The sequence below is a fragment of the Euprymna scolopes genome, chromosome 1 (genome assembly GCF_053919585.1).
Source record: "Euprymna scolopes isolate OS-2025 chromosome 1, ASM5391958v1, whole genome shotgun sequence".
Classification (NCBI taxonomy): Eukaryota; Metazoa; Mollusca; class Cephalopoda; order Sepiida; family Sepiolidae; genus Euprymna; species Euprymna scolopes.
Window position 1 is genome coordinate 160,978,553 of NC_136482.1, and position 25,280 is coordinate 161,003,832.

A 25,280-nucleotide genomic window follows, 5' to 3' on the forward strand; every position below is an offset into this window, starting at 1 on the left:
TTATAGAGCAGAGGATTGTATAATGTGACTATAATTTTCAATGGTGGATTAAGGTGTCTATTAAATAGTCGTTGTTAATGACAAAAGAAATGGCTTACATACATAGTTGTACAAGAGATTACTATCTGGAAAAGATTTTATATATCTATATTTGTAAAATTTCCTTTACAGTGAGCTGTTCAAAGGAAAAAGATCCATAGGAGAACAGTGGAAACGATTCAAGGACAGTTTGAAAGTGTTCCTTGAACAGTTCAGTTTGTATTCCAACTTATGGGAAAACTCAGCTCAGAAAAGGTGCCCCCCCCCCCAATGTATTGCAAGTTACAAAGGGGCCATAATTGCTGAATTTGCACATATTGAAGAATGCTAGGAAACGTGCTATTAAAAAAGACAGAACAGTCAAAACCTTTGCTACAGAATCGTCCCACAAGCGCCTCGCATGCGGGAGATAATTCAGAGTTCAGACTAGATTGATGTATCATCTCCAGATCCACAATAAACTGCATCATCACGATCATCTGAACAAACATCAACAAAATTATATTACCACTTTTTGTATGTGTTTCTTGCTCAATGTGATAGACATATATATATATATATATATATTTTTTTTTTACTATTAATTCATTATTGAAATAAAAAATATAAAAGTGCAAAGAACTAATTTCGGTTTATTCATAAGGCAGACCTTTTAATCTTTTGTTAATAGTGGAAAAAGAAAAATTACTTTTTGATCCTTCGAAATTTGAAAGGAATTTGAATGCATTTAAACTGTTGAAAATAAAAATAGAAAATCATTTTAGCTTTAAAATTTGTTTGCAAACTCTCATGTATCAAAAGACTGAAAATTTTGGAAGCTATTTACATCCAATTGTTTTCTAGAGATTGAAACAGCATTACTTTAACAAAGTTAGTTATAGCTAGATAACAATTCAGTTAATGACCAAATGATACTGTAATAATCAAATTTATTTTCAAAATCCTATTCTGTGTAATTAAAAAATTTTTTTTTTCATACCCCCGCTTCACCACAAAAAAAAAACAAAAAAAAAACTCCTGGGCAACATTAGGTGGGTACTATACCCGTACTAAAGCGGTGAAAGACATCAGACAGGTTGAACCGATTTCATTTGAAGGAGGAAGTTTCATGGAAATATCAAATTCACAAGCAGTCCCTAGTTGCTTGTATATCCCAATCAGGAGAGATGATAAGGTTAGTTTTTTTGTTTTTTTTTTGCAGTTCTTGCAAGGTGGTATGTCCTACATAACAGCACCTGGTATTCACAAATGGTCACCCATCTGATACTGATCAGACTCAATATTGCTTAACTTTGGTGATTTAATGAGAACTGGTGTGCCTGTATGACTGTGCAGTCAAGAGGTTAGAGCTAGTTGAGATATAAAATGTAACTATCAAAATTTTGATATTTTCTCTTTGGACTAGAATCACATTTGATCTGAATTTGAGTGATTAGGTTTTGACCTTTATTAAAACTAAATTAGTTTTTAGAAACAGAAAACTTACTCTCAAATGATATATATATATATATATATATATATATAAATTTGTATAACATACCAAAACTTTGTAACATGATTCAAGCAGATCATTTATATATGTAAATAAAAAAAATATTATAAACTACAATTTGGTATACAATTTAGACACTTTTAATTAAAAAAAAAATTGTTTTTTGACCTGAATGGCCACGTAGGATGAATAAATAATAATGAATAAGTATCATATTGACAAAATCTATTCACAAAAAGTATTTTCAAATAACAAGAAGAAAAATTAAAAATGTGATTAATGATACTAAGAATCTATCAACAAAAATAACAAATAAAAACGTTCTTTTTTTTTTGAAGATCAATAATAAATTTGAAAGTGATACTGGTAAAACACAAATAAAAGTATAAACAGATGTGAATATACAATTAAATATTTCGTATCAACGGTGCCAACTGACAGACTTTGCTTTGTCTGAAATAGAAAGTTTCCTTTTCAATATTATAGCCTGGTATAGTCGTCAGTCATCAATTTCAAGGAAGACACGTCTGTGAAACTGAGAGCGACTGAAAAGTCAAAGTCTAGATTTACAAAAACCGTGATGAACAGGACATTGAGAGTATTCGGGTTACAAGAAAAACAAATAATAATAAAAATAGTATCCACCAATTTTATTATCTTAGAATTTTATTTATTTTAGATTATCAACCTGAAGAAACTTATTCTCTGCAAAATATGCATCTTTTATGGCTTCTAGATAAAACATTTTGAAAATTATTTTTTATATTAATAGTAGTTGCTCAACGTTGAGGAAAATAGAGCATTTGTCGATCAGTTAATGAATCAAAGAAGAACTCAATTGTCCAAGTTTAGATTTGAAAAATGTAGGCGAACAAGATATCAGTAGACTGTAGATGTCGCAAAGGTTCAGTTTTGCCTTATGACAACCTAGTTATTTCGACTCTGTTGTGACTTTCTTGCAAAGGTCTTTAGAGCTATTTTTGTACTGGAATAGTATTCTGTTCAACCTTTAGTTTCTTTGTGAAGTTTAGTTAGAGTGATATCACACTTGATGACACTTGTAGTCCCTTGTTATATCACTTTTAAACATCCTTTATTTGTATAATGTTGTTTTAAATTACCATAATAAATGGATATACAGTGACAATATAATCTTGTATGAAAGATACAAACAGACCATCTAAAAAAAAAATAACTTTTGCTATATTTAAAAAAAAAAAAAAAAAAAGGACATGCCTTCACTAATATTACATGCTGAAATATAGAAAATCAATGAAGAAAAATAGTTACTTATGATCATTTATAAAACACTAGCAGGACCTGTGGAAATTCCACAGTGGCATCTTTCTTACGTAATTGCTGTTGAGCATTCTGTGGATGTTCAGCATGAATAGAAACCCTGTAATATTATTGAAGTCATTTTTGTTAAAACTATAAAAGTAATCTGGTTAATGTAGTGTCAGAATATATCTGGTTATTACAGCTTATCTCCAATATTCTTACAGGAGTCTGTGACATATTTTGATTGTATGGACGCCTGACATGAACAGGAAACCCACAATATCATTATACCATCTAGCTAGAAGACCAAGAATGGTATATTTTAGTTTCACGTACGGCCCAAATGTTTAATTTTCTTTTTACATTGTGTCTTCGGTGATCAGGAGATAAAAGGAGGATAGAAGGTGATAACATATTATAAACATTAAATTAGTGTATAGATGCACTAATTTAATGTTTGTAGCATGTTATCGCCTATTCTCCTTTTTAATAAATAGGATTTCTCAATCGAATAATTTATAACCTGGAAACCATGACACATGTATATATGTTAAAGGTACTATTGGTATTAATATATAGATAATTGAAAAAAAAAAAAAAATTGTCAAACAAGCGATGTTGAAATATTCAAAATATACAAACTATTTTAATTAAAAAAAAAATATAATTTGATTGATTTGATCAAACATTCGATATACTATAATATATATCGGAGTCAAAAAATGCAGGAAAAAAAAAAAAAAATGCTTCACCAATATTTGCACTCGTTATTTATTCCTGTTTGTTTTTCTTGCAATCCATTTTTTCCTTTTGGTGGGCCAATGTTCGAACATTCTGTTCGAGTGTAAAAAGAAAATTGCCATAGTTGTGAACATTTTCGACGTCTATGAGTCATCTCCAGGCGACTATGGCAAAGTTCTTTTTACACTCAAACAGAATATTGGCCCACCAAAAGAAAAAAAAAAATGGATCGCAAGAGAAACTAACAGGAATTATCCTTGCTGTTCATTGAAACATGTATAAGAGAAAAAATACTGCCCAAATATGTTAACTTGTTATTTATCTAGATATATTACTAAAATATTTGGCGTGTGTTTGGAATAATAACAAAAAATTGAGTTCCAATTAAAACCAATTGTTACCTACTTAATTGTCATGGCAAAATTAGTAAGATATCCAAAAATTATAAAAAATGATAAAGTCAAAAATTAATTATTAATGAACATAGTTTTTAAAAATAATTGCTTAAATAATAAACAGAATTTCAAACTATGAGTTACTTCCCTTGTTTAAGTTACATTTCAGAAATAATAATGGCAGACTGGCCTTTGGGCCAAGATCACAGTGTAGTATCTGTTCTTATGCTACACTTCACCTTTTCTCTCCTCGATCAGTGGAGGAGAAATCCTTCATGACTGAAACAATTTTAATTTTTGTTCCTATCCAGAGAGCCCCTTTTTGGGAGCTGGATTTTCCCCCACGTTAAAAACCGACCTTATGTCTAACTCTGCCCTTGTGGGGAGGCAAGTAAATAGGAACATTACTTTTAGCTGAAATTGACATGAAAAGTAAGTAAATAAAATTGATTTTTAGTTGAAATTCAATTCATAGAATTATGTCAATAATTTAATTTTCCACATATAAATCATCATCTCTGATGACCTTATAAAAACACTTGATTTTTTTTTTTTATTATAGAGGGAAAGAATTGTTTACAGATTTATGTTGAATAACGGTAAAAATCTGAGGAGGTTATTTGATTTGTTTGCTTTCCTGCTTCTCCTCACCAATTAAAATAGTTTTGTTTAAAGGCTAGAAAATAGAATGTGCTCCAAAAGATGTACAAAGAGTTATCCTATTTGAATAATGTGCCCTACCTGTATTTAGCGAACAAAAAAAAAAAAAAGTTGGAATCTGTAATTCAGTTCATAAAAGGATATTTTGTTAAGAAAATTTGTGGAAATAATTTTTTTAATGTGAATGAAAAACATAATTTCATGAAATATAAAAAAAAAAATATAAATTTGTGTGCTAAAAATATTTACATTTTTATAAAGCAAGTTCACAAAGAAATAAAACCATTTGAAACTGGAGATGAACAAAATATGTCATCAATCTGAAAAATTAAACAAAAACCTGAAATGAAGATGTTGAAATTATCATCATCATCTTTTGATATTTCAAAAGTCATAATCATCTTCTGTGTTTAGTCTGTGTAGAGGAGTCTGCACAAGACATCTTAATTTTATTAAGTATTTTTTTAAAACAAAATCCAAGAACTTGTCAGTTTTATTATTGGGTGGGGGAATAAGTTGGTTGTGTTTTTATATTTTCTTTTCTTTTCACGACTTTTTTGCTTTTCGACAAAATGTATGACATTCATTTGACAGAGTTTTTCCTGTTGTACAAAACTTTGGAAATACTTTTTTTTTTTTTTTTAGCTAATTTGATTTTTTAAATTTCTTTTTAGGCTTAGAAATGAAATATCCAGAAGGTAAAAAAGGAACATTTTTGACACTTGCTTTCTTTGCTTTCTATTGAGGCCAAAAAGCGACTAAAGTAGGACATTTGCAAGGTATACAGAGAAGGTGTCAAAGGCAAGCGTACAGCACGGAAATGATTTGCAAAGTTCAAAAATGGCGATTTTGATGTCGATGACATGTCCTGCAGCAGAAGACCTTCTGAACTCGACAAAGAGCGTCACAAAGCACTTTTGAAGAAGGACGGTCACCAAACTAGTCGTGAAATAGTTGAAAAAATGAACCGCAATCACAAAACTATTCTCAATCATCTTCATTCAATGCGATTTGCTGAAATAAAAGTCTTTGATAAAAACACTACAAACTTATTCCCCAACAAAATATATACAAAAATTATGTATGGAAGATGATTATGAAATAACATACATATTATCATTGATTATTTCTGTTAGTGTTTTAACATACAATGAAAATAGATTGATCAATTTTAGTCAACCATACTTCAATTACACCAATCAATGTAGACTTTCATTAATTATGCTATCATGGTATTATTTGACATGAAAAAAAAAAAAAAACAAAAAAAAAAAAAAAAACAACCAAAAAAACAAGTTTAAATCCTATTTGAAGTTATGCCAAAGTTTAAAACAGATGTTATAAATGAAAAGTGACTTACTGTTGAGGCCAAAGATGATGATGAAATAGTGCTGTTGCTGTCTCGAAATGCAGCCCTTTTGGAATTTGGCAAATTGTTTTCAGTTTTGCATTTGGGTATATTGTTATCATCTGTGGAAGGCTGAGCAGGCACATTGATAGTCACTTCGTGTAGATCGTCTGGAGATTGTTGTACACTTGGAGGTTCTGATTTTGCTCGATGATTGGACTGAGAAATTGCAGAACTGTCTGCTATTGATAGAGGACGTTTGGATGCAATGGCATCGGCAGCATTGTCTGCTGTAGCTGGAATTACGGCTGGGATTGTAGTTTGAGTTACAGCTGGGGTTGTAGCTGGAGTTATATCTGGGGTTGTAGCTGGAGTTACAGCTGGAGTTTTAGCTTGAGTTACCGCTGGGGTCGTAACTTGAGTTACCGCTGGGGTTGTAGCTTGAGTTACAGCTGGGATTACTGTTGGGGTTGTAACTGGAGTTGCTACTGGGGTTGTAGCTGGAGTAGTAGCTGGTGTTGTAGCAGGAGATATAGATGATGAAGCCAGGATCATTTCAGCCAGAGATGCACTACTTCCAAAGAGACTACCTAAGGACTGGTTACTGCTAGTCATGAGAGACGGACCACGGTACTTCTTTTTCAGAATGAGATATTTGACATCATCCTATAGAAAATAAAAACAATTATCTCATGAGAAATAATGTAATTGTAAAATTAGAACACGTTGGTCTTACTCATGTACAGAAATCAGTTTTAATTCATTGAATATTATTTTTTTTACTAATGGGTCATCATACACAAATCAAGGTCATAAGTCACTAGGTCATAAGGACCAATGAGACGGAATAGTTGAAAGTTGAATATTATAGCAATATTAAAAATGATTAATAGAGCGAACAAAGTTTGATATTTTATGGGATGTTTTATAATATTGAATTTGAAGATAACTATGTTGTAATCTAGAAGGAAGCAGTCCCATGGTAACGTGCACCATAGATGGGAAGCCATTGTAAAGAAGCTGCGTCTATGAAAATTACTGAAAATGTTGAGTCCAGTCACTTTGGAATAAATTTTTATGATTCAAATTCTTTATATCTTAAAATATTTGTTCATGGTGTTTGGTTTGGTTGTTTTGTAGAAGAAAATTGTTTTCGGTTTTGACTTTGCAGAAGAAAAAAATTTGCAAAACAAAACAAAACAAAACCGTGAATGTTTGGTGCATTTTAAGTCATGTAGCCAGTATCTTCAGACCACCTGATCTGGGAGCTTCAATGGACAGTATAGAGTTGAGTTTGTTTAACAGCATTTCAACCTCTGGGATCATTTTATGCCAAGAAAAGGTTTAATTGTTTTTGTTGTCAATATCTTGAAAAGTTTGTTTTCAAAAGTAAAATGTCAATTTCTGGAAAAGTTTGTTTTCAAAAGACAGGGAAGTAGGGGGAGTAAGAAAATGAGCGGGTGGGTGGAGGGGTCGATTTTTGCTTTAATTTTGGGCTTTGCAGAACATGATTTAGTTTTGCAAAGAGAAAAAAATAAATAAAAACAACTTCAATGTACGGTGCATTTGAGTCAGAAAGCTGATACCTTCAGACAGCTAAATCTGGTAGCACCAGTTGCACAGTACAGAGAGATGTGCGCATAACAGAAGACTTCACTAGTATGGCCACATTAAAAGAGTGGAGGACAGTTCTTGCGTTAGTAGATGTAGAACATATACCAACATCATAATGATGATGATGTCGATGAAGATAAATAAGGATGAAGAGGAGGATGTTCATGCTGGATACAAATATAATAATCCATCTATTTGAAGATGAATTTTTTAATCATGTTTTAACAAAAAGAATACATGTTGAATGGGCAAAATTTAAATATCAACAATTTCCCCACTCTCCCCACTCTCTATCTGTGCCTAAATCTAAACACAGATTCCATAAAGCTTCTTTCCTAGAACTGTCTGCCTGTGGAACTCTGTTCTGCTGGTCTGCTTTCCGGCTGACTACATTATAGTTGTCTTCAAGCCTAATATAAACAAGTTCTTGTCAAGCCGTCCTCGTAAATAATCAGCCTTTTCGCTCCTTTTACTGTCTCTTTTTATCGCTAAAAATCCATTTGTTACAAAACATCAAATCAAACACCCACCGATACCGGCGGTTTCATTTTTTGAATAATCAACTAATTGATGCATTTCTTTTTCTATCTTTAATTAGCTGCTTTTTCACTTCGATGTACTTTTTTTCTTAAATTGTCTCATCAACAGTATATTTATATACAATATAACACTCACTCTCCCTTCCTACCGGCGATTTTTTTTTTCTTTCTAAAAACTAGTATGTTATGATTTTGTATTTTAAAATGTAGCGTTAGAAGCCGTAATGGTCTGCTTAAAATAGAAAGAAACAAAGCAGAAGGAAAGAAGGAAAGAAATAAAGAACGCAATTAGCTGAAATAGAGAAAGAAGGGAATTTGCCGCTGCATCGTTAAATTTGACATTTGCTCTCATTCCTCTCCAATGGTATGGTTCGGACATTCAACCCAGCACTTGCGGATGGGAAGGTCCTTGGTCACTCTTTTCTACCTGGTTAGCACAAGTGTGCTGCTGGACCGTGAAGACCTGAGCAGTGACAATCAAAAGTAACATAGCTATCTCCATAAAGCTTTCAGATAATTGGTCTTTGACTATGAAATCAGAATTGGCTAACCATATCTTATCACCTAGCTCAGGACCGGTGAAAATGGCTGTGCTGGCCAGAGATGCTGAACTTACTGGAGTGGAATCGAGCTCAACCTGATCAGACTGATAGAATTTAATAACTGGTAACAAATACGGAGAAAAAAGTTTACATTTTGCAGATATTGGATGAGATTTTGAGTAAACATGTTTTGTTCACTGATAATAAATAATTATAAATAATCTAATAATAATAAACAATCTGGATACTTTGTTTTTAATTATGATTTCTTTCATAACTGAAACAAAAGAATAAACTATTTGCTTTTTTTTTCCAACAAGTTTTTTTTATTCTGCCCAAATGGATAAGACAGGATTGCAAATTGTATTGTTATGACAATTGAACTTATGCATTCATGAGCTGAAAGTTTTATCTCTCTGTTGCAGATATTGTGTAAGGCTCTAAGAAAGCAATCCCTGTCATGGACGTGCATCAGAAGCAGATGCGTCATTGAATTCCTGGCAAAAGTGCACTGAGATTGGTGGTGACTACAAATTCCTGGTCGCTCATTTTAATGGTAGCGCATGCTCTGACGAACTACAAGCACTTGTGCCCCCACGACGTGAACACTCTCGACAAACCCGACAAGCTGCTAAATCTCACCCCCCACACTGTAGAGATCCCTAGATGTAAAAGATCGTTCTACTCCAGTAGTTTCTTCCCCAGAACCGCTAGACTTTGGAATTCTATTCCAGGTCCCTGCTTCCCAACTGTACTGACATGCAAAAGTTCAAGTGTAACGTGAACAGACATCTTGCTGCCCAAATCCCCACATAGTACCCCAGTAGATGTTACCCCTAATGGTAGCCCCCTACACCAAAGTGGCAATGTGCCTTGTTTGGGGTGAAAATGTAATAAAAAAAAAAAGAAAAAAAAGTCCAGCCAGGGTAGACCATAGATTGGAGCTCAGACAGCAGGCACTTGCTATGAAAATAACCATAAAGCAGAGACTCACAACGTCTCTTCTGTGGGAAAGAGATTGCAGGAAAGAGAAAAGGGCATTCCCCACTAAGCTACAAAGTCTATTTTGAACTCTGTCAAGACAGGATAAGCTACTTCTAGCAGTTCCTGCCTAGATGTGGCAACAGTACTCCATTCTTGTACATGTACCGTTTCATTGAAACAGGAAGAAGAAGAGGTTAAATAATCTCTATGACAATATAATTGTACTTTTGCACGGACATTATCACTTTCTACACTATATAAAAAAAAAAAAAAAAAAAGAAATAGATTGTCCAATCGACAAAGATGCAAAAGATGTGAATCTTACCAATGTCAAAATGTTTTGATTGATAATTTGTATTATTTGAACTATTGTTCTCATCTTGAATGTTATTCTCATATTTGCAAGGACCCGTAGAGTACTTGGTAAAATTCTGTTGGAAGTTATACTCTTCTGGAGATTGAAGGTTCAATCCTCAGTGTGGGTGACACTAAAAATACAATTGTGAAGTACTTATGACTGCTATCCAGTTATGGCTGACAAAATGAGAACATGCTACCACCGTCGATATTAAATAAAGGGTTCCATTTTTAAATTATACAAATTTAAAAAAAAAGTAATTATTAATAGAAACAACATGCGCGTAGGTTTATATTTTGAATAATTGAAATTTTAAATATAAGAGAAATAAAAAAGTTTCACAGAAAGATTTTTAAGTTTGACAAGATACACCTAAAAAAAGGACATTACCTGAAAGTATTTTGTTTAAATTCCTCAGCTTAATACTCACAGGGAACATGAGCTGGAACAGATACATCGAGGGTATTGCTGCGGATGCTACAAGGAAGGTGGGTTCTCTCTACCGTGCTAGAAAGTTACACCTGAATGTATCCTATACCTCTACAAGGCCACCATTCCATTCTACAGGCCATGTATGGAGTATTGTTGTCACTGCTATTGGTCTGTCACTCCTGGACGGAGTTCAAAGGAGAATCGTCAACCTTATAGGTCTCAAACTGTCAGCTAGGTTTCAGCCTCTCTTCCACCGATGAAATGTTGCATCTCTCTGCTTGTTTTACAAGTATTTTAATGGTGGATGCTCAGACGAACTTGTACCCCCCTCGACATAAATACTCCCGACAAACCCGAAAAGCAGCAAAATCCCACCCCTACACAGTAGAAATCTCCAGATGCCAGAAAGCCTTCTACTCTAATAGTTTCTTCCCCAGAACTGCTAGACTTTGGAATTCCCTCCCGGGTTCCTGCTTCCCTGACTGTACTGACATGCAGAAGTTCAAGTGTAACGTAAACAGACATATTGCTGCGAAACTCCCTACATAGTACCCCTGCAATTATGTCCCAGATTGTAGCCCTCTACATCAAAGTGGTACTGTGCCTTGTTTGGGGTGGAAAAAAAAAAAAAAAAGAAGGTTACATCAACCAAAACGTTGTGAAAATCAAAATCAAAATGAATTGTTGCAAAATGAAATAACCATCATGGAATTCTGTCATCATTGTTGACTTAAGTAATGTTTGTTTTATCTATTTAAAAGAATATTTAGCTAACAATTATTTCTATAGTTAAGAGATTGCTTTATCTATTATATGTAAAAAAAAAAAAAATTTAATAGTTACAATAAATGAATAAAATAAAATGCATTTTTACAGAAAGAGAAATGGAATTATAATGGGAGTCCTAATAATAAAAGTAATACAAGCGTTTCATTTTAAATCATATAGCACCTAATTTAGTCGTAGACATGATAAATAGTTTTCTGAAATAGAATGTACCTTAATTAAACAGCAAGAGAGCAACATGGGTTACTTCTGTCTGTAAGTTACTTTATATACCATGTACAACATTAAACGATAATAAAATAAGCGTAAGTGTCAAACCGAACTCCATAAAACAGAAAAGATAAATCAAAATTTTGATTATTATGTGGAATTCATTGCCCAACGAAGTGTGAAATTACATAATTACATTCAGGCATTTCTACAATCATTTATTTATGAAAATCTATTTTTTAAATTATGGAAGGCTCTAATTACCTATAATCTTGTATGTTTCTCCAGCTCTCCTGAACACCAACCCAGTCTAATGATACTAAATCAGTAGTGACACTGGCATATGCAGATGGTCTCCATGTCCTCTATTAGGATTTCTCGCTCATTCTTTTCTACACTTGTTTTGTTTGTTTTTCCTTATGCTTGCTCATTGGCACATTTTTTTTTTCTTATGTTTTTTTTTTTCATCTAATGTATCTGCGGGCAAACACTTTAACATCGTATTAAATGTATGTTTTATATTCTATTAGCCTGGGTGCCTGACGTTGCCGGGTGTTTGGAGGTGCATGTTGAGAAAAAAAAAAAAAAGAAAAAAAAAAAAAAAAAAAAAAAAAAGAAAAAAGAAAGTAGTTATAAGCAGGTAGGCTCGAACCTGTACTGCAAAGAAGGAAAAGAAAGTGGAAAAAAAAATGTAAAAAAAAAAATGTGACATCTTTGCCGTTGCATCCATCGCCAAACTGGAAGTGACGAAGATTTAAATTAAGGTTAGTCAATCAAAACGAGGGAATGACTTTCGAAAATATTGTCGAAAAAAAAGCAACCCCTTCTTGTAGAAAAGTGCCCAGTTGAGGGTGAAGGAATTAATGTTTTTTTGTCATCCGAAGGGTTAAGCTTCAAAATGATACCGATCTCGTGAAAATCGGTCACCTCTGTTGAAAGTTTTAGGCAAACATACATACATTTTTTTTTTTTTTTTTTTTACATGGGGTAACCACTTATCAAGGCCAGAAGGCCACTCAGGGATAAGGGTTATTGCATGTACAGTAATCAATGAGATAGTATTGTAGTAATCATTAGTATTGGGGGTTTTGATAGAGTGTCTTACTTAAGACTTAATACTGTGGGCCTCTGATTTCTGCCCATCAACCAGTACTCTTATGAACCTATCAGAGAGAAATGATTTAATGATTGAGAAAACATACACTTAAACAGACCGGTGAGATTTATATAATAAACTAGCGAGGGGTACCCGGCGTTGCCCGGGTGTTTGGAGGTGTGTGTGGAAACTCCGGGGGTGGGGGTGGGGATTAAAAAAATGTTTTGGTAGGTAAGTATGAGGATGGAACCCGAACCGTTGAGGCAAAGTTGTAAATTAAAGTGTGAAAAAAAAAAACATGCGACGTTAATGATTGCCTCACCGCAAGATGCTAACGGAAACACGTTTGAATTTATTTAATTACTTGGATTTGGCAAGTGCCCGTTTTAATGAGTTAATGAGGTCAAGTTTGACTGCGGGATTTTTATTTTCCTAAGATGTTATAGGAAAAAGACTAACCCATGTGCGGCGAGCGACAAATGTTGAATATTTATCTTCCCAAAATCGAGCAAATTAAATAGACAGGCGAGCTTCGTTGTTAACTGTGAGATATTACGATTTATATGTGATATAAAAAATTTTAAAAAGTTGTGAAGCGACCGACCGCTTCTCTGAAAAAAGCCTTTTGTTGACATACAGAAAAAGCGAACACACATACATACATTTTCGCTTTTATATTTATAGATGACTACACTGCCATTGTCCCATTAATTATTCGTGAATCAGCTATTTCTTTAGAGAGATGGATAAAAATTGCATGTTATTTAGATCATCCATAGCTATAAGTGTGATCTTCTATTATATAAAGGGCAAATGTCTGTGTATATATTTGTACGTTCAGCTAAAACTAAAAAAATTCGCAACAAACCCCTACAAAATTAGTCATTTTTTTTATCAGTATAACTCCAGAAAAATAATATCTTAAATCTAAAAAAAAAAAAAAAAAAATTCATACTTGGGGGATCCAACAGCCATTTATATAATTTATATAAATAAAACAGTAGATGTATGCATGTGTGTAAATATATAACCATTAAGTTCTTAAGCTACTCGTCACATAACACTGAAATTAACAGGAAATAGTAATCATGCACCAAGGATGGTTTATAATGAGTAAAATCTTTGTTTGGATGGATGAATAACGCGTACAAAAATATGTTGGCAAGTTGAAATGTAAAATGTTCATTTCAACTTGCTGGCATATTTCTGTTACTTTTGTGTATGCGTAAATTCATTCATAGCTTTGAAGTAATTGAATTTTAAATCTTTGTCTATTTGTTGATAGCTCAAACAGTAGGGAATGAATGCGGTTGGAGCACTAAATGCTTTAGTTTTGATTCAAGCTGATGATACCCACCTTTTGTGCTCCAAAATTTATTTTCCAACATAGTCATCACAATTCTCAATGCACTTTTGCAAGTGATGATGTGGTGGCTGTGTATAGGCGTCAGGAGCGTGCTTTGTTACTCACATCTCTATCGACACTTTGAAATCGATGAACCCATCTCCTAACTGTGTTGACATTAACTGCATTGGTTTCGTAAATGTTCAACAGGCAGCAGTAAATGTTGATCAGTTTTTGAACAAATGCAAAATATCATTTTTTTTTTTTTCCGAGACTCAATTTTACATGCCACTCTTCAAAACTAAAGCATCAATTTTCATCAATATCATGGAGCAGTAGAACGAGCCAACCAGCCTGGAGAAGAAGTGAAGATCCGAGCGTTGGTGATGAAAAGAGAGAGGATTGGTTTTAGAGGCGTTAAAAGTAACAAGTCACTTCTTTTCGACCCTATTGAGCGACGCCCTACAAGTTAGGGGAGCAAAAAAGTCAGAAGGATCTTGATCACTAATGCTCTTCAAAGTGCTGCCATAGGTAGTTGTGTTGTATGCATAAATGTCAACGAATGACCTCATTGAAATTGTGCAATCAATCAGAGCACATTTTAAAGTACAATCAGAAAGTTTTACTTTCTTTCTCCGACCAGTAGAAGCAGAAACACAGCCAAATAAAGGTGACAAATGTTTCTTAAAAAATTATAAGATAAATGAAAAGAGAGCAATTTCTTATTAATTCTTATAAAATTTAATGTTTTAGCATCAGGCTTGTTTGCAAAACTTTTCATTTTAGAGCAAAACAAACTCATAAATTACGAGTTATTTTATAATGTAAACAAAATTATTGAGGCAAGATTGGAGTTGAATGGCAAAATATTATCGATCTCTATGTCACATAAAAGGAACCAAATTCCTCTAATCACCGATTAAAATTTAATCATGTGATTATTAAAAATTGAGTCAAGTGATTATTTATAAACGATCTAAATTAAAATTAAACACGTTTATTCTCTTTTTCAATTTTTAAAAAAAAGTTTTCAATTTAGTAATTTTTTTCTTATAATGGATTATACCAAGACGACTGTGGATCATGTATTTACTTTCGATGACAAAATTATTATGAAAAAATTTTGTTGACCTGATTGACCCCCTTGACACACACAGAAACCATAGGTTCATGATTCTATTGTAAAAAAAAAAAAAAGAGAGAAAAGTTGGAAACAAATAAACTTTTAGAACGCATACAATGGAATTCCTGTAGCAAAGAAGGAAAAAAGGGGATGTCTTTTGTTAACAATTTGTTTAAATATGTGAACAATTTATTAAAAAAAATTCTGTTTATATTGTTTAAAATTAAAAATAAAAAAGTTTATATTGTATAAAATTATAACAAGTTCTATTTATATTGTTTAAAATAAATAAAAAGTGTTTATTACTAAAAAAAAAGTTCTGTTTATATCATTTATTTTTTTAAAAAAAGTTCTTATTTAAAGCTGTTAACTTATAAAATACTGATATTATTATTGACATATTGTTTGTATAGTAACATAACGGTTATTAGGGGAATTGGGTTCCTTTTATGTGATATCGGACTCGAAAGTATTTTGCCACTCAATCTCCAATCTTGCCAATATTTGCACATGTCTAAATTATAGTTAGGGTACAATCAGTCGTAGGTGGATTTTTCATAAGATTTTCTTTCACATACAAGCATCTTGAAAACGAGTTTGTGCTAAAATATTTAAAAAAAACTTTAAATTGTTAAATAATCTAACCTTTTTAAAAGAGTTTTATCTAACTTTTATTTAGAAAAAATCGCATATCTGCTGCGAAGAAGGTGGGCTCTCTCTACTGTGCTAGAAAGCTACTTACACCTTCAAATATCCTCTATAAGGCCACCATTTGCCCATGTATGGAGTACTGTTGTCATATTTGGACTCTCACTCCTGAACAGGGTTCAAAAGAGAGTCGTCAACCTGATAGGTCCTGAACTGTCATCTAAGCTTCAGCCTCTGTCCTATTGACGAAATGCACTTGTACCCCCTCAACATAAATACCCCCGACAAAAAGCTAAATCCCACCCCTTAACAGTAAAGATCCCTAGGTGTAAGAAAGCCTTCTACTCCAATAGTTTCTTCCCCAGAACTGGTAGATTTTGGAACTCCCTTCTGGGATTCTGCTTTCCCAACTGTACTGACATGCAAAAGTTCAAGTGTAATGTGAACAGACATCTTGCTGCTCATCTCCCTTCATAATATCCCTTCAATTTATGTCCCCGATAGTAGCTCCTACTTCAAATTGCCACTGTGCCTTGTTTGGAGTGAAAATGGAATTAATAATATATATATATATATATATATATATATCATTAAATGCATATTCGACATAGTAAAATAAATGGTGGTCGATGCTGACGGACTCTGACCTACTATTATTACATTCTCGTAAATGTTTACTCGAGCACAACCGAAAGCCGACGTATATTAATCGCCGGAATATGCAAAGTGCCAATCAAATTTTAAAATGACAGGGAACAAAACAATAACATTTATCGAATATTAATTACAATAAAAAAATATAGTAAAAAAAGAATAAAATATAACAATCTACCTTAAGTTTCAGAAATTAATAGTTTTCTTTTTTGTGTAAATAAGTATACACATTTTCTTTTTTGCGTGATTAAAAACTAAAGTACTATTGCACCTCATGCACCAAATTTTGGGGATGGGTGGGATTTTTTTCCCCAAAACAAGGCATAGTGCCACTTTTATGTAGGGGTCTACTATCTGGGGCATAATCGCAGGGACACTATTTATAGAATTTAGCAGCAAGATGTCTATTCACATTACACTTGAATTTCTGCATGTCATTAGAGTAATTGTTTTGGTAAAGTTTATGTTAACTTTTTTTTTTAATAAATAGAAACATTTTTTTTTTTATTCCATAGGACAATTTTAAGGAAAACAAGTTAGTTTAGGACTTGTTCCGACGTCTTAAGTAATTTATCAATGCTGATTAAACTCATTGTTGTGTGCCCCCCATTGTTATGACGGATTAAAATTAAAAACAATTTTTTTTTTCTTCCAATTTATCAAAAGCCGTCTGCTTTGCTTTTTATTGACTAAGCACATTTGTTATTACTTTTTGATCGGCCGACTAACTTGATCAGCACTTGGCATATTCCAGCAGTTTATGTCAGTTTCCGGTCAAGCCCGAGTGGACATTTACAAAAATCTGGTGTGTAAGATCCAACAGTACCAAAAAAAAACTTTTCCACGCGAAGCTTGTTTGTGCTTTTTATTTATAAATTATAAATATATAATTTTAATAATAAAGTCTATGTCAATGCAATATAAATTAAAATATAACTTACCGTTTGTGATGTACGTGTTTTATCAAAGATTAGGGAAGGATAGCGTCCGGCTTTGCCCGAACATAAAATACGCTTACATATGATTTTAATTTGTCCAGATTTCATATATATTATTATAGAATTGTATTTTCAAAAGTAAAAAAAAAAAAAAAAGTATTTGGGTACCATCAGCTAGAATCAAAACTGTAGCATTCAAAGCTGGTGAGGTTACCACTGTACCAACGTGACACGCATATAAACCGATTAAAAAAAAAAAAAAAAAAAAAAAAAAAAAAATAGGATGAATGTACAAAATGTTTAACGATTTTTTCAATTTTTATTCACTTTTGACCCCTTAAAAACAATTTTAACCGACTAAAAACCCATAAAAGAATGTCCCGGAAAAAGTCTGATTTTAACCAGAACACCGCAAATGCATTAGAAAAGCTTTATTACTTCATAAGCAGAAAGACCCAACATATAAAAATCAAAACGTGTTGCGCAGCGCATGCTTACATTTCTAATATTATTCATACCTCAGTAGAAATTAAACTTAGTTTTTCTTGTAAAAGTCAATCAATAAAAAATGTCAGATTTGGACCATGCAAAAACAGATGGAAACAATCTGATAATAGGACAATTAATTTAACTTAGACATTTTTTTGTGAGAAACAATTTAAAACCTTACATTACGTCCACCATATTGATGAGTTACACTTTTTCTTTAAGATTGAACTGATTTTTGATATGTATAGAGATACACAATATGATTATTATTAAGTTGAAAAATGCCAACATTAAAAAAAAAAATAAATCGTTCATCACTAAATACAGTAACCTAGCTTTCAGTAATTTGGAAAAAAAAAAAAAACTTTTAATGGCACAAAAAAAAAAAAAAGAAAACCCAGAAGATTACATTTAGTTTTCACACAAAGTTCATTAAAATAATCTAAAAGATAAATAATTTATTGAAAGTTGAAACTGAATGAAATTTCAATATATTTAGCCATTTTCACACACTAAACTCTAGGCTGGTTTGTAATACCCAGTAGTTAAGTAGTTAATCCTAATGTTTACAATATCTCCTCATGACTAATATTTCACTTGTCTCTGTATGTCTAGCAAATTTTCACTTGAAATTCAAGAAATAAACGCAATTAAGATATTAAGGTAAATACATGGTTGCTAGTGTTATGTTAGAATTGTCATTCTTGACCTATTTCCTTATTCAAGCTTGACTCAACTTTCCAATTTTATCCATAGTTTAAAGAAAGGGCATATTCATAGTTCCCTCAGAGTATTAGTGCAAAATGAACTGAACTACCCTTGATAGAACTTGAACCTAATTTCACATGGACATGGTTGCGACATTCAACCTGGATCGATTGGGCCAGCTTTTCGCAACAAGTTCACCACAGCCCAAACACTGACTAACGACTCAAGACCGTTTCCGTTATGAGTGTAAACCATTCGCAGTTCCAGCAATGAACCTAAAAAAAGTGAGGGCTCAGAATCAGTTCGGGATCCTGCTTCACTGTCGTGAGCCAGGTTTTGAGTTGACCACTGTGATGTTTCGAGCCTGGTGGCAGTGCTAGGTTGATGAATTCACAGATGAAGTCAGCTGGGTGTCGTCGAAGAGCGTGGAGGGAGTAGATCTAATTTCACAGTCTACATCGTTAACCGAGTTGCCATTTGCATGTGCAATTCATACTATTTGTATTTTTTTGGACTACTGCTCTCATCTTAAGTATTATTTGCATAATATTTCGGTCAATGTAACCTCTGACTTTCTTCAGATGTATCTTGTCAAACTTGGGAATTTTCACAGAATTTCTAATGGAACCTTTTATTTAATCCATGGGGGTAGCATGCTCTTGTTCTGTCAGCCATGATTGGCTAGAAGTCTTAATTTGCAATTGTATTTTTGAGTGTTGCTTACACTGAAGATTCAACCGTCGACCTCCAAACATTGTGCGAATAACATTCAAAATGACAACAGCAGTCCGAATAATCAAAAAAATGCAAATTATCAATCCTCATCTCAAAAATTCAGAACCATAATTAAGAAAAGGTTATTCTTCCCCCATTGAGTAACATTTTGCGTTATGGAAACGGTTATTTACCATTAATTTTTTGCTGACAATAACCTTCAGCATTCTCTGGAATTTCCGTGGCAATAGACCTATAGCAGCATTGCTTCCAACAATGTCTGCATTAGATCATAACTCACGGTTCAGGTATGATTTCAAGAACCGAAACACAACGCTAGCTCGATTTTGTTGGATTATCATATGCACACTGATACAGATAGATCATTGTGTGGTATTTTCTTTATGTATTTTCTCATGTCCGATGAAGGAAGACTAAAATTAGTCAAGAATGAGGATATATATATATATATATATATATATATATATTTTAACAGAGATATTCTTTCCAGAAAGAATATTAATCGCGTTTATATCTTTTAAAAACATTAACAACTATATGACGTCATTAAAAATCTCCTTCTCTTTAACAACCCAAGTTCCCCTCCTTTTTTGAATTTCCAACGTCTTTTTCCGTTTCTGAAATAGAAAGCATCACACTTCATCACATTTTCAAATATTTGTACTGGTGTTTTTGTTTTCTTAATCTTATTCATCCAGAGGAAGTCTCGAAATAAAGACAAAACGTTGATGAACACATAACTCGGTTTGTTCCTTTTTATTTCTCTCTCTCTCTCTCTATATATATATATATTATTATTATTACAATCATGACAAGAAGACCCGTTTTGATGTTCATGATTAAAAGTGGGAAATGAGAAAAAAAAAAAAAATTTAAAAAATTAAAATTTAATGGGTGTGGGGGGGGCAGCTGACCGGTTTTGCCATCATTTTTCATAAGCTGGATTGAGGGATTTCCTTTTTTTTATTAATAAAATCTCTTTGCAAACAGAGGGAATGTCTCTTAGGTTTGAACGTGATCAGTCTCTAGGTGATATCATACATATCATTATTTTAGACATATAGTGTATCCCATTATTTTTTTTTCTTTTGTAATACACTATATCGCTATTTTGTAAACGTATCGTCTCCCATTTCACTCGATTCTATTAATAACTAGCAGGGGGTAGCCGGCGTTGCCCGGGTGTTTGTAGGTGTGTGTGTGTTTTGGGTAAATCATTGGGCGGGTGTTTGTTTTAAAAAAAAAAAAAAACGAAGCCTTGATGCACAGTTGGAAAATAATAAAGTGTGAAATAAAAACAACAAAAAAAACGTGCGACGTTTAACGGCAGGTGCCCGTTTTTGACGAGTTAATGACGTCAACCTTGAGCGCGGGACAGTGTTTTATTTACCGCGAGTCTGTTCGCTCCTTTTTTATATACGAAAAAGCTTAATGCACATGCGGCGATCGAAAATTGTTGAATATTTATCTTTTCAAAGTCGGGCAAATTAAATAGACAGGCGACCTCGGTTGTTAACTTGTAGATATTATCATTTAGGCGCGATATAAAAAGTTTTAAGAAGTTGTGAGGCGACTGATCGGTTCTTGGAAAGAAGCCTTTCTTGGACATACACGAAAACGCACACACACAAACATTTTCGCTTTCATATTTATAGATAAAAAAAAAGAAAATCCCTTAATCCAGCTTATGATTGTACCCCGCATAAAATTATGAAATATATATATATATATATATATATATATATATATATATATATATATGGGAAAATAAGCTTACTCAATAATATTTAACCCTTTATTTATACCAATCCTTTAATTTATGAAACTCATAACAACAAATAAATGACAAAAAGTCTATATTCCAAATTCTAAGATGTTACCCTCTTATCGTTAATTTCTTTCAGGATGTTAAAAATGTTCAATTATATATATATATATATATATATATATGTATTTTGGATAACAGAAAAGATAACATAGACTGGGATGAAGAAGTGAGAGCCAACATCAGGAATGATAAAAATCTAATACTTATTTACACTGCAGATAACTATATTAATATACACACACAAATATGAAATAAAGAGGGTGATTAATATAAAAATGTCGAGTAGAAAATATACAAAGCATAAGTGTTACACAGATTTCAGCGTTTGACAAGATACACTTGAAGAAGGTCGGAGGTTACATCATCTGAATTGTTGAGCGAATAATGCTAAAGATGAGAACAGTAGTCGGAATAATCCAGATAACACAAATAATCAATTCTCATCTTCAAAAACTTCAGATACTTGTGCAATGTTAGACACGGAAGATCTTTTAGGATATTTTTTTTACACAAGAATCACCACTTATCAAGGCCAGGGGCCACTCGAGGATAAGGGTTAATGGGTATACATTAGTTAATGTGAGTATAGCGCAATAAACATAAGTAGTGTGAATTTTGTAAATTGGATTACTTAGGGGACGGTTCATCAAGAACTTGTTTACGTTGGACTTGAAGACAATCAGATTGTAGTCAGCTGGAAAGCAGGCAATCAGAAGAGAGTTTCACAGGCGTGCAGTTCTAAGAAAGAAGCTTTGTTCATGGAATCTACATTTAGGTTGAAGCACAGATTATTCTGTATTTTTTTTATTTATTTATTCATTTTTTTTTTTTTAGATTTTTGATTTTAATCTTTCTGGTGTGAATCATCAAGATAATGCTGGTTTATTATGGAAAAAAGTGAATACAGAGCAAAAATATCAAATTGCTAAGTGAATGAAACAGTTAAATCACAAGGGAAAACGTTACAACAGTCAAAGAAAAATGGTGAGAAAGAGAGAGAGAGATGGAAGAGGAGGAAAGGGGGTGAAAAATCAGCTCCTTCCACTATTATTTTTCAATATTATCATTGAAACATAACTGAAAGGCTAACAGTTTATGTAAGATAGGAATCAAAAAGAATGCAGGATGTGTGCAAGTAGAAATTTGATGAAGAAAAAATAAGTGTTATGAAAATAAGTGAACAGAAAAAAATAAAATAAAAATATGACTCCTCCCACACCACCTCAAAAGAGAATGTTTAGGCTTGGAGAATAAAAAATGTTGGGAGAAGAAAATAAATAGTTAACAAATCTATATATCTATAACAGTGAAACTGTGTGCGTGTACATTTCACTATTTTTTTTTTTTTTTTTTTTTTACATGGAGTTCACCACATATCAAGGCCCAATGGCCACTCAGGGATAAGGGTTATTGTGTGTACAGTAATCAAAGGGATAGTGTAGCAATGGTATTGGAGAATTGGTAAGGTGTCATTACTTGGGGGGGGGCGGTTTGTCAGGAATTTGTTTGTGTTGGACTTGAAGACATCCAGGTTGAAGTCGGGAGGGAAACAGGCAAGCGGAACAGAGTTCCACAGGCGTGCAGTTCTAAGAAAGAAGCTTTGTTCATGGTATCTACGTTTTGATTTAGGCACAGATAGGGAGTGGGGAAAATTATTGACGGTGGTTTCAGCTAGTCGGGTGTTTTTTGAAAAAGATTGACGAGGGGGGGACCAGAGAATGGAGCTCAGACGAGCACCTGCCATGGAAATAATGATAGAACAATGACAGGCTCGCTACATCTCTTCTGTGGGAAAGAGGTTGCAGGGTAGAGAAAAGGGCATCCCCTACCAAGCCACAGAGTCTATTAAATAACTCTGTCAATTTTTGGTCTAGAGACTTGAGATTTGACATAAGAGGTATTGAGATTTGGGAAAATTGGTTTTCGGCCAGAAATTTGATTGTCAAGAGGTCAAAGTTCAATGATTCGACTTTTGAAAACTCTACCAAACTCCTCCGTCAATTTTGGGTCTAAACACTTGAAATTTACACTTGGGTCTAAACACTTGAAATGTAGGTTACTCGGACATGGATCAAACTTTTTAATTTGATTTGAGTCCCCAAAAATAAATGTTTAGGGGTCAAAATTGGGGCCAAAATTATTAAAAATTTAAGCTCTGCGGTGTCTACCAAATTACTCAGCCAATTTCTGGTCTAAACATTTGAAATTTTACATAAAAAGTATTCAGAGATAGGCCAGCTTTTTAATCAGTTTGGGTCAAAAATTTGAGCTGCCAAGGGGTCAAAGTTCCAAGATTTGACCTTTGCAGTGTCTAGCAAACTACTAAGCCAATTTTGGGTCTAAACATTTTAAATTTATACATAACGGGTATTCAGACATGCAGTAAGCATTTTAATCAGTTTTGGGGCAAAAATTTGGCTGCCAAAAGGTCTAAGTTGAAAGATTTGACCTTTGCAGATTCTACCAAATTCCTCCGTTAATTTTGGGTCTAAATACTTGAAATTTGAGATGTAGGTAACTTGGACATGGGTAAAACTTTGTGTTTTGATTTAAGACCAAAATAATAAATGTTAAGGTCAAAATTGGGGGAAAAATTGAAAAAAAAAATTGACCTCTGAGGTCTCTACGAAATTACTCAAGACAAATTTTGGCCTAAACATTTTTAATCTTACATAAAGTGTATTCACACGTATGGCAAGTTATGAACATTACATAGGGCCTGAGAAAAGCCGGGCTGAACTGCTAATCATAGCATAAAATTAGAGAAAATCTAAAGATTTAAATAAAGTAAAGCAGAAAAATTTCGAGTTATATTTTTGACCCATTAACGCCCCTTTTTTTAAGGATCACACATAAAAATGTTTAATATTTACTGAAGAGTTAGTTTTTTCATAAAATATTTTTAATTAACACTAAATATCTATGTGTATATTAAACATACTTTGAGGTATTGAAATGAACTAGATGGTGAATCTAATGGTTTCAAGTCTTATAGAATACTGGAAGGAAATATTCATATAAGACAATCCCAATCAAATAAAATTGCTCAATATACTAGACAGAGCAAATAAAAATTATAATTTATATGTTCAAATTGCAATTAAAAGAATCAATTTTCAAAATAAAATTTAAAATTTATTGTTTGAACCAAATATAATGTTTATGAATCTTCATACAATATGGATCTTAATCTTTTTCAAGGATTAATTCTGCATTTGGATACTAATTATATCCTTTTTTTTACTTTCAACGCTCATTCCCTTTATCTATGTACCTTAAAGGCAGTTTTTTTTTTTTACATGGAATTCACCACTTATCAAGGCTTGGAAGCCACTCAGAGATAAGGGTTATTGCGTGTACAGTAATCAATGAGATAGTATTGTAGTAATCGTTAGTATTGGAGATTTGATAAAGTGGGACGGTTTGTCAGGAATTTGTTTATGTTGGACTTGAAGACATTCAAGTTGTAGTAAGGTGGGAAACAGGCAAGTGGAAGAGAGTTCCACAGGCGTGCAGTTCTAAAAAAAGAAGCTTTGTTCATGGAATCTATGTTTTGATTTAGGCACAGATATAGAGTGAGGAAAATTATTGACAGTGGTTTCAGCTAGACGGGTGTTTATCGTGAAAGATTGGCGAGGGGGGACCAGAGATTGGAGCTCAGACGAGCACTTGCCACGGAAATAACGATAAAACAAAGCACTTGCCACGGAAATAACGATAAAACAAAGACAGGCTCGCAACGTCTCTTGTGGGAGAGAGGTTGCAGGGAAGAGAAAAGGGCATCCCCCACTAAGCCACGAAGTCTATTTTGTACTCTGTCAAGGCAGGATAGGCTGTTTTTAGCAACTCCTGCCCAGATGTGGCAGCAGTACTCCATCCTTGGACGTACTTGGCTTTTATATAGATAGAGAATTGCATCAGTAGTGAGATATCTTTTGGAGCGGTAGAAGGATCCCACCATTTTCCCATTTAACTTTAATATTTTCTCTGTATGTGCTATTTAGCAAAATAATTGCAAACCAATATTAGTATTTTGCTAGAATTTTTCCCCTGAGGAGATGTACTTACATTGAAAATCCATGGATTAAGGACATTAATTTAAACATTATTTTCTTTGATTCAAACAATAAATTTTGAATTTTATTTTGAAAATTGATTCTTTTAAACAAAACTTGAACATATAAACTATAATCGTATATTAAACATGAGTACAATAAATGTTATAACAATTTCATCTAATATTTTGAAGCAAAAATAAACATAATTACCAAACAAATTAACTAAAAAAAAATTGG

The 25,280-nt window shown here is 33.0% G+C and overlaps 1 protein-coding gene across 6 annotated transcripts in view; it reads right to left on the reverse strand.

Moving 5' to 3' along the window:
• LOC145276981 (uncharacterized) overlaps positions 1 to 25,280 on the reverse strand; it is a 109,852-nt gene that overhangs the window by 49,069 nt on the left and 35,503 nt on the right. For all 6 annotated transcript variants that reach the window (XM_080128585.1, XM_080128568.1, XM_080128550.1 and 3 more), the window contains exon 3: positions 5,969 to 6,622. In XM_080128585.1, the coding sequence (XP_079984711.1) occupies positions 5,969 to 6,622 (654 nt within the window). The remainder of the gene's footprint in view (positions 1 to 5,968; positions 6,623 to 25,280) is intronic.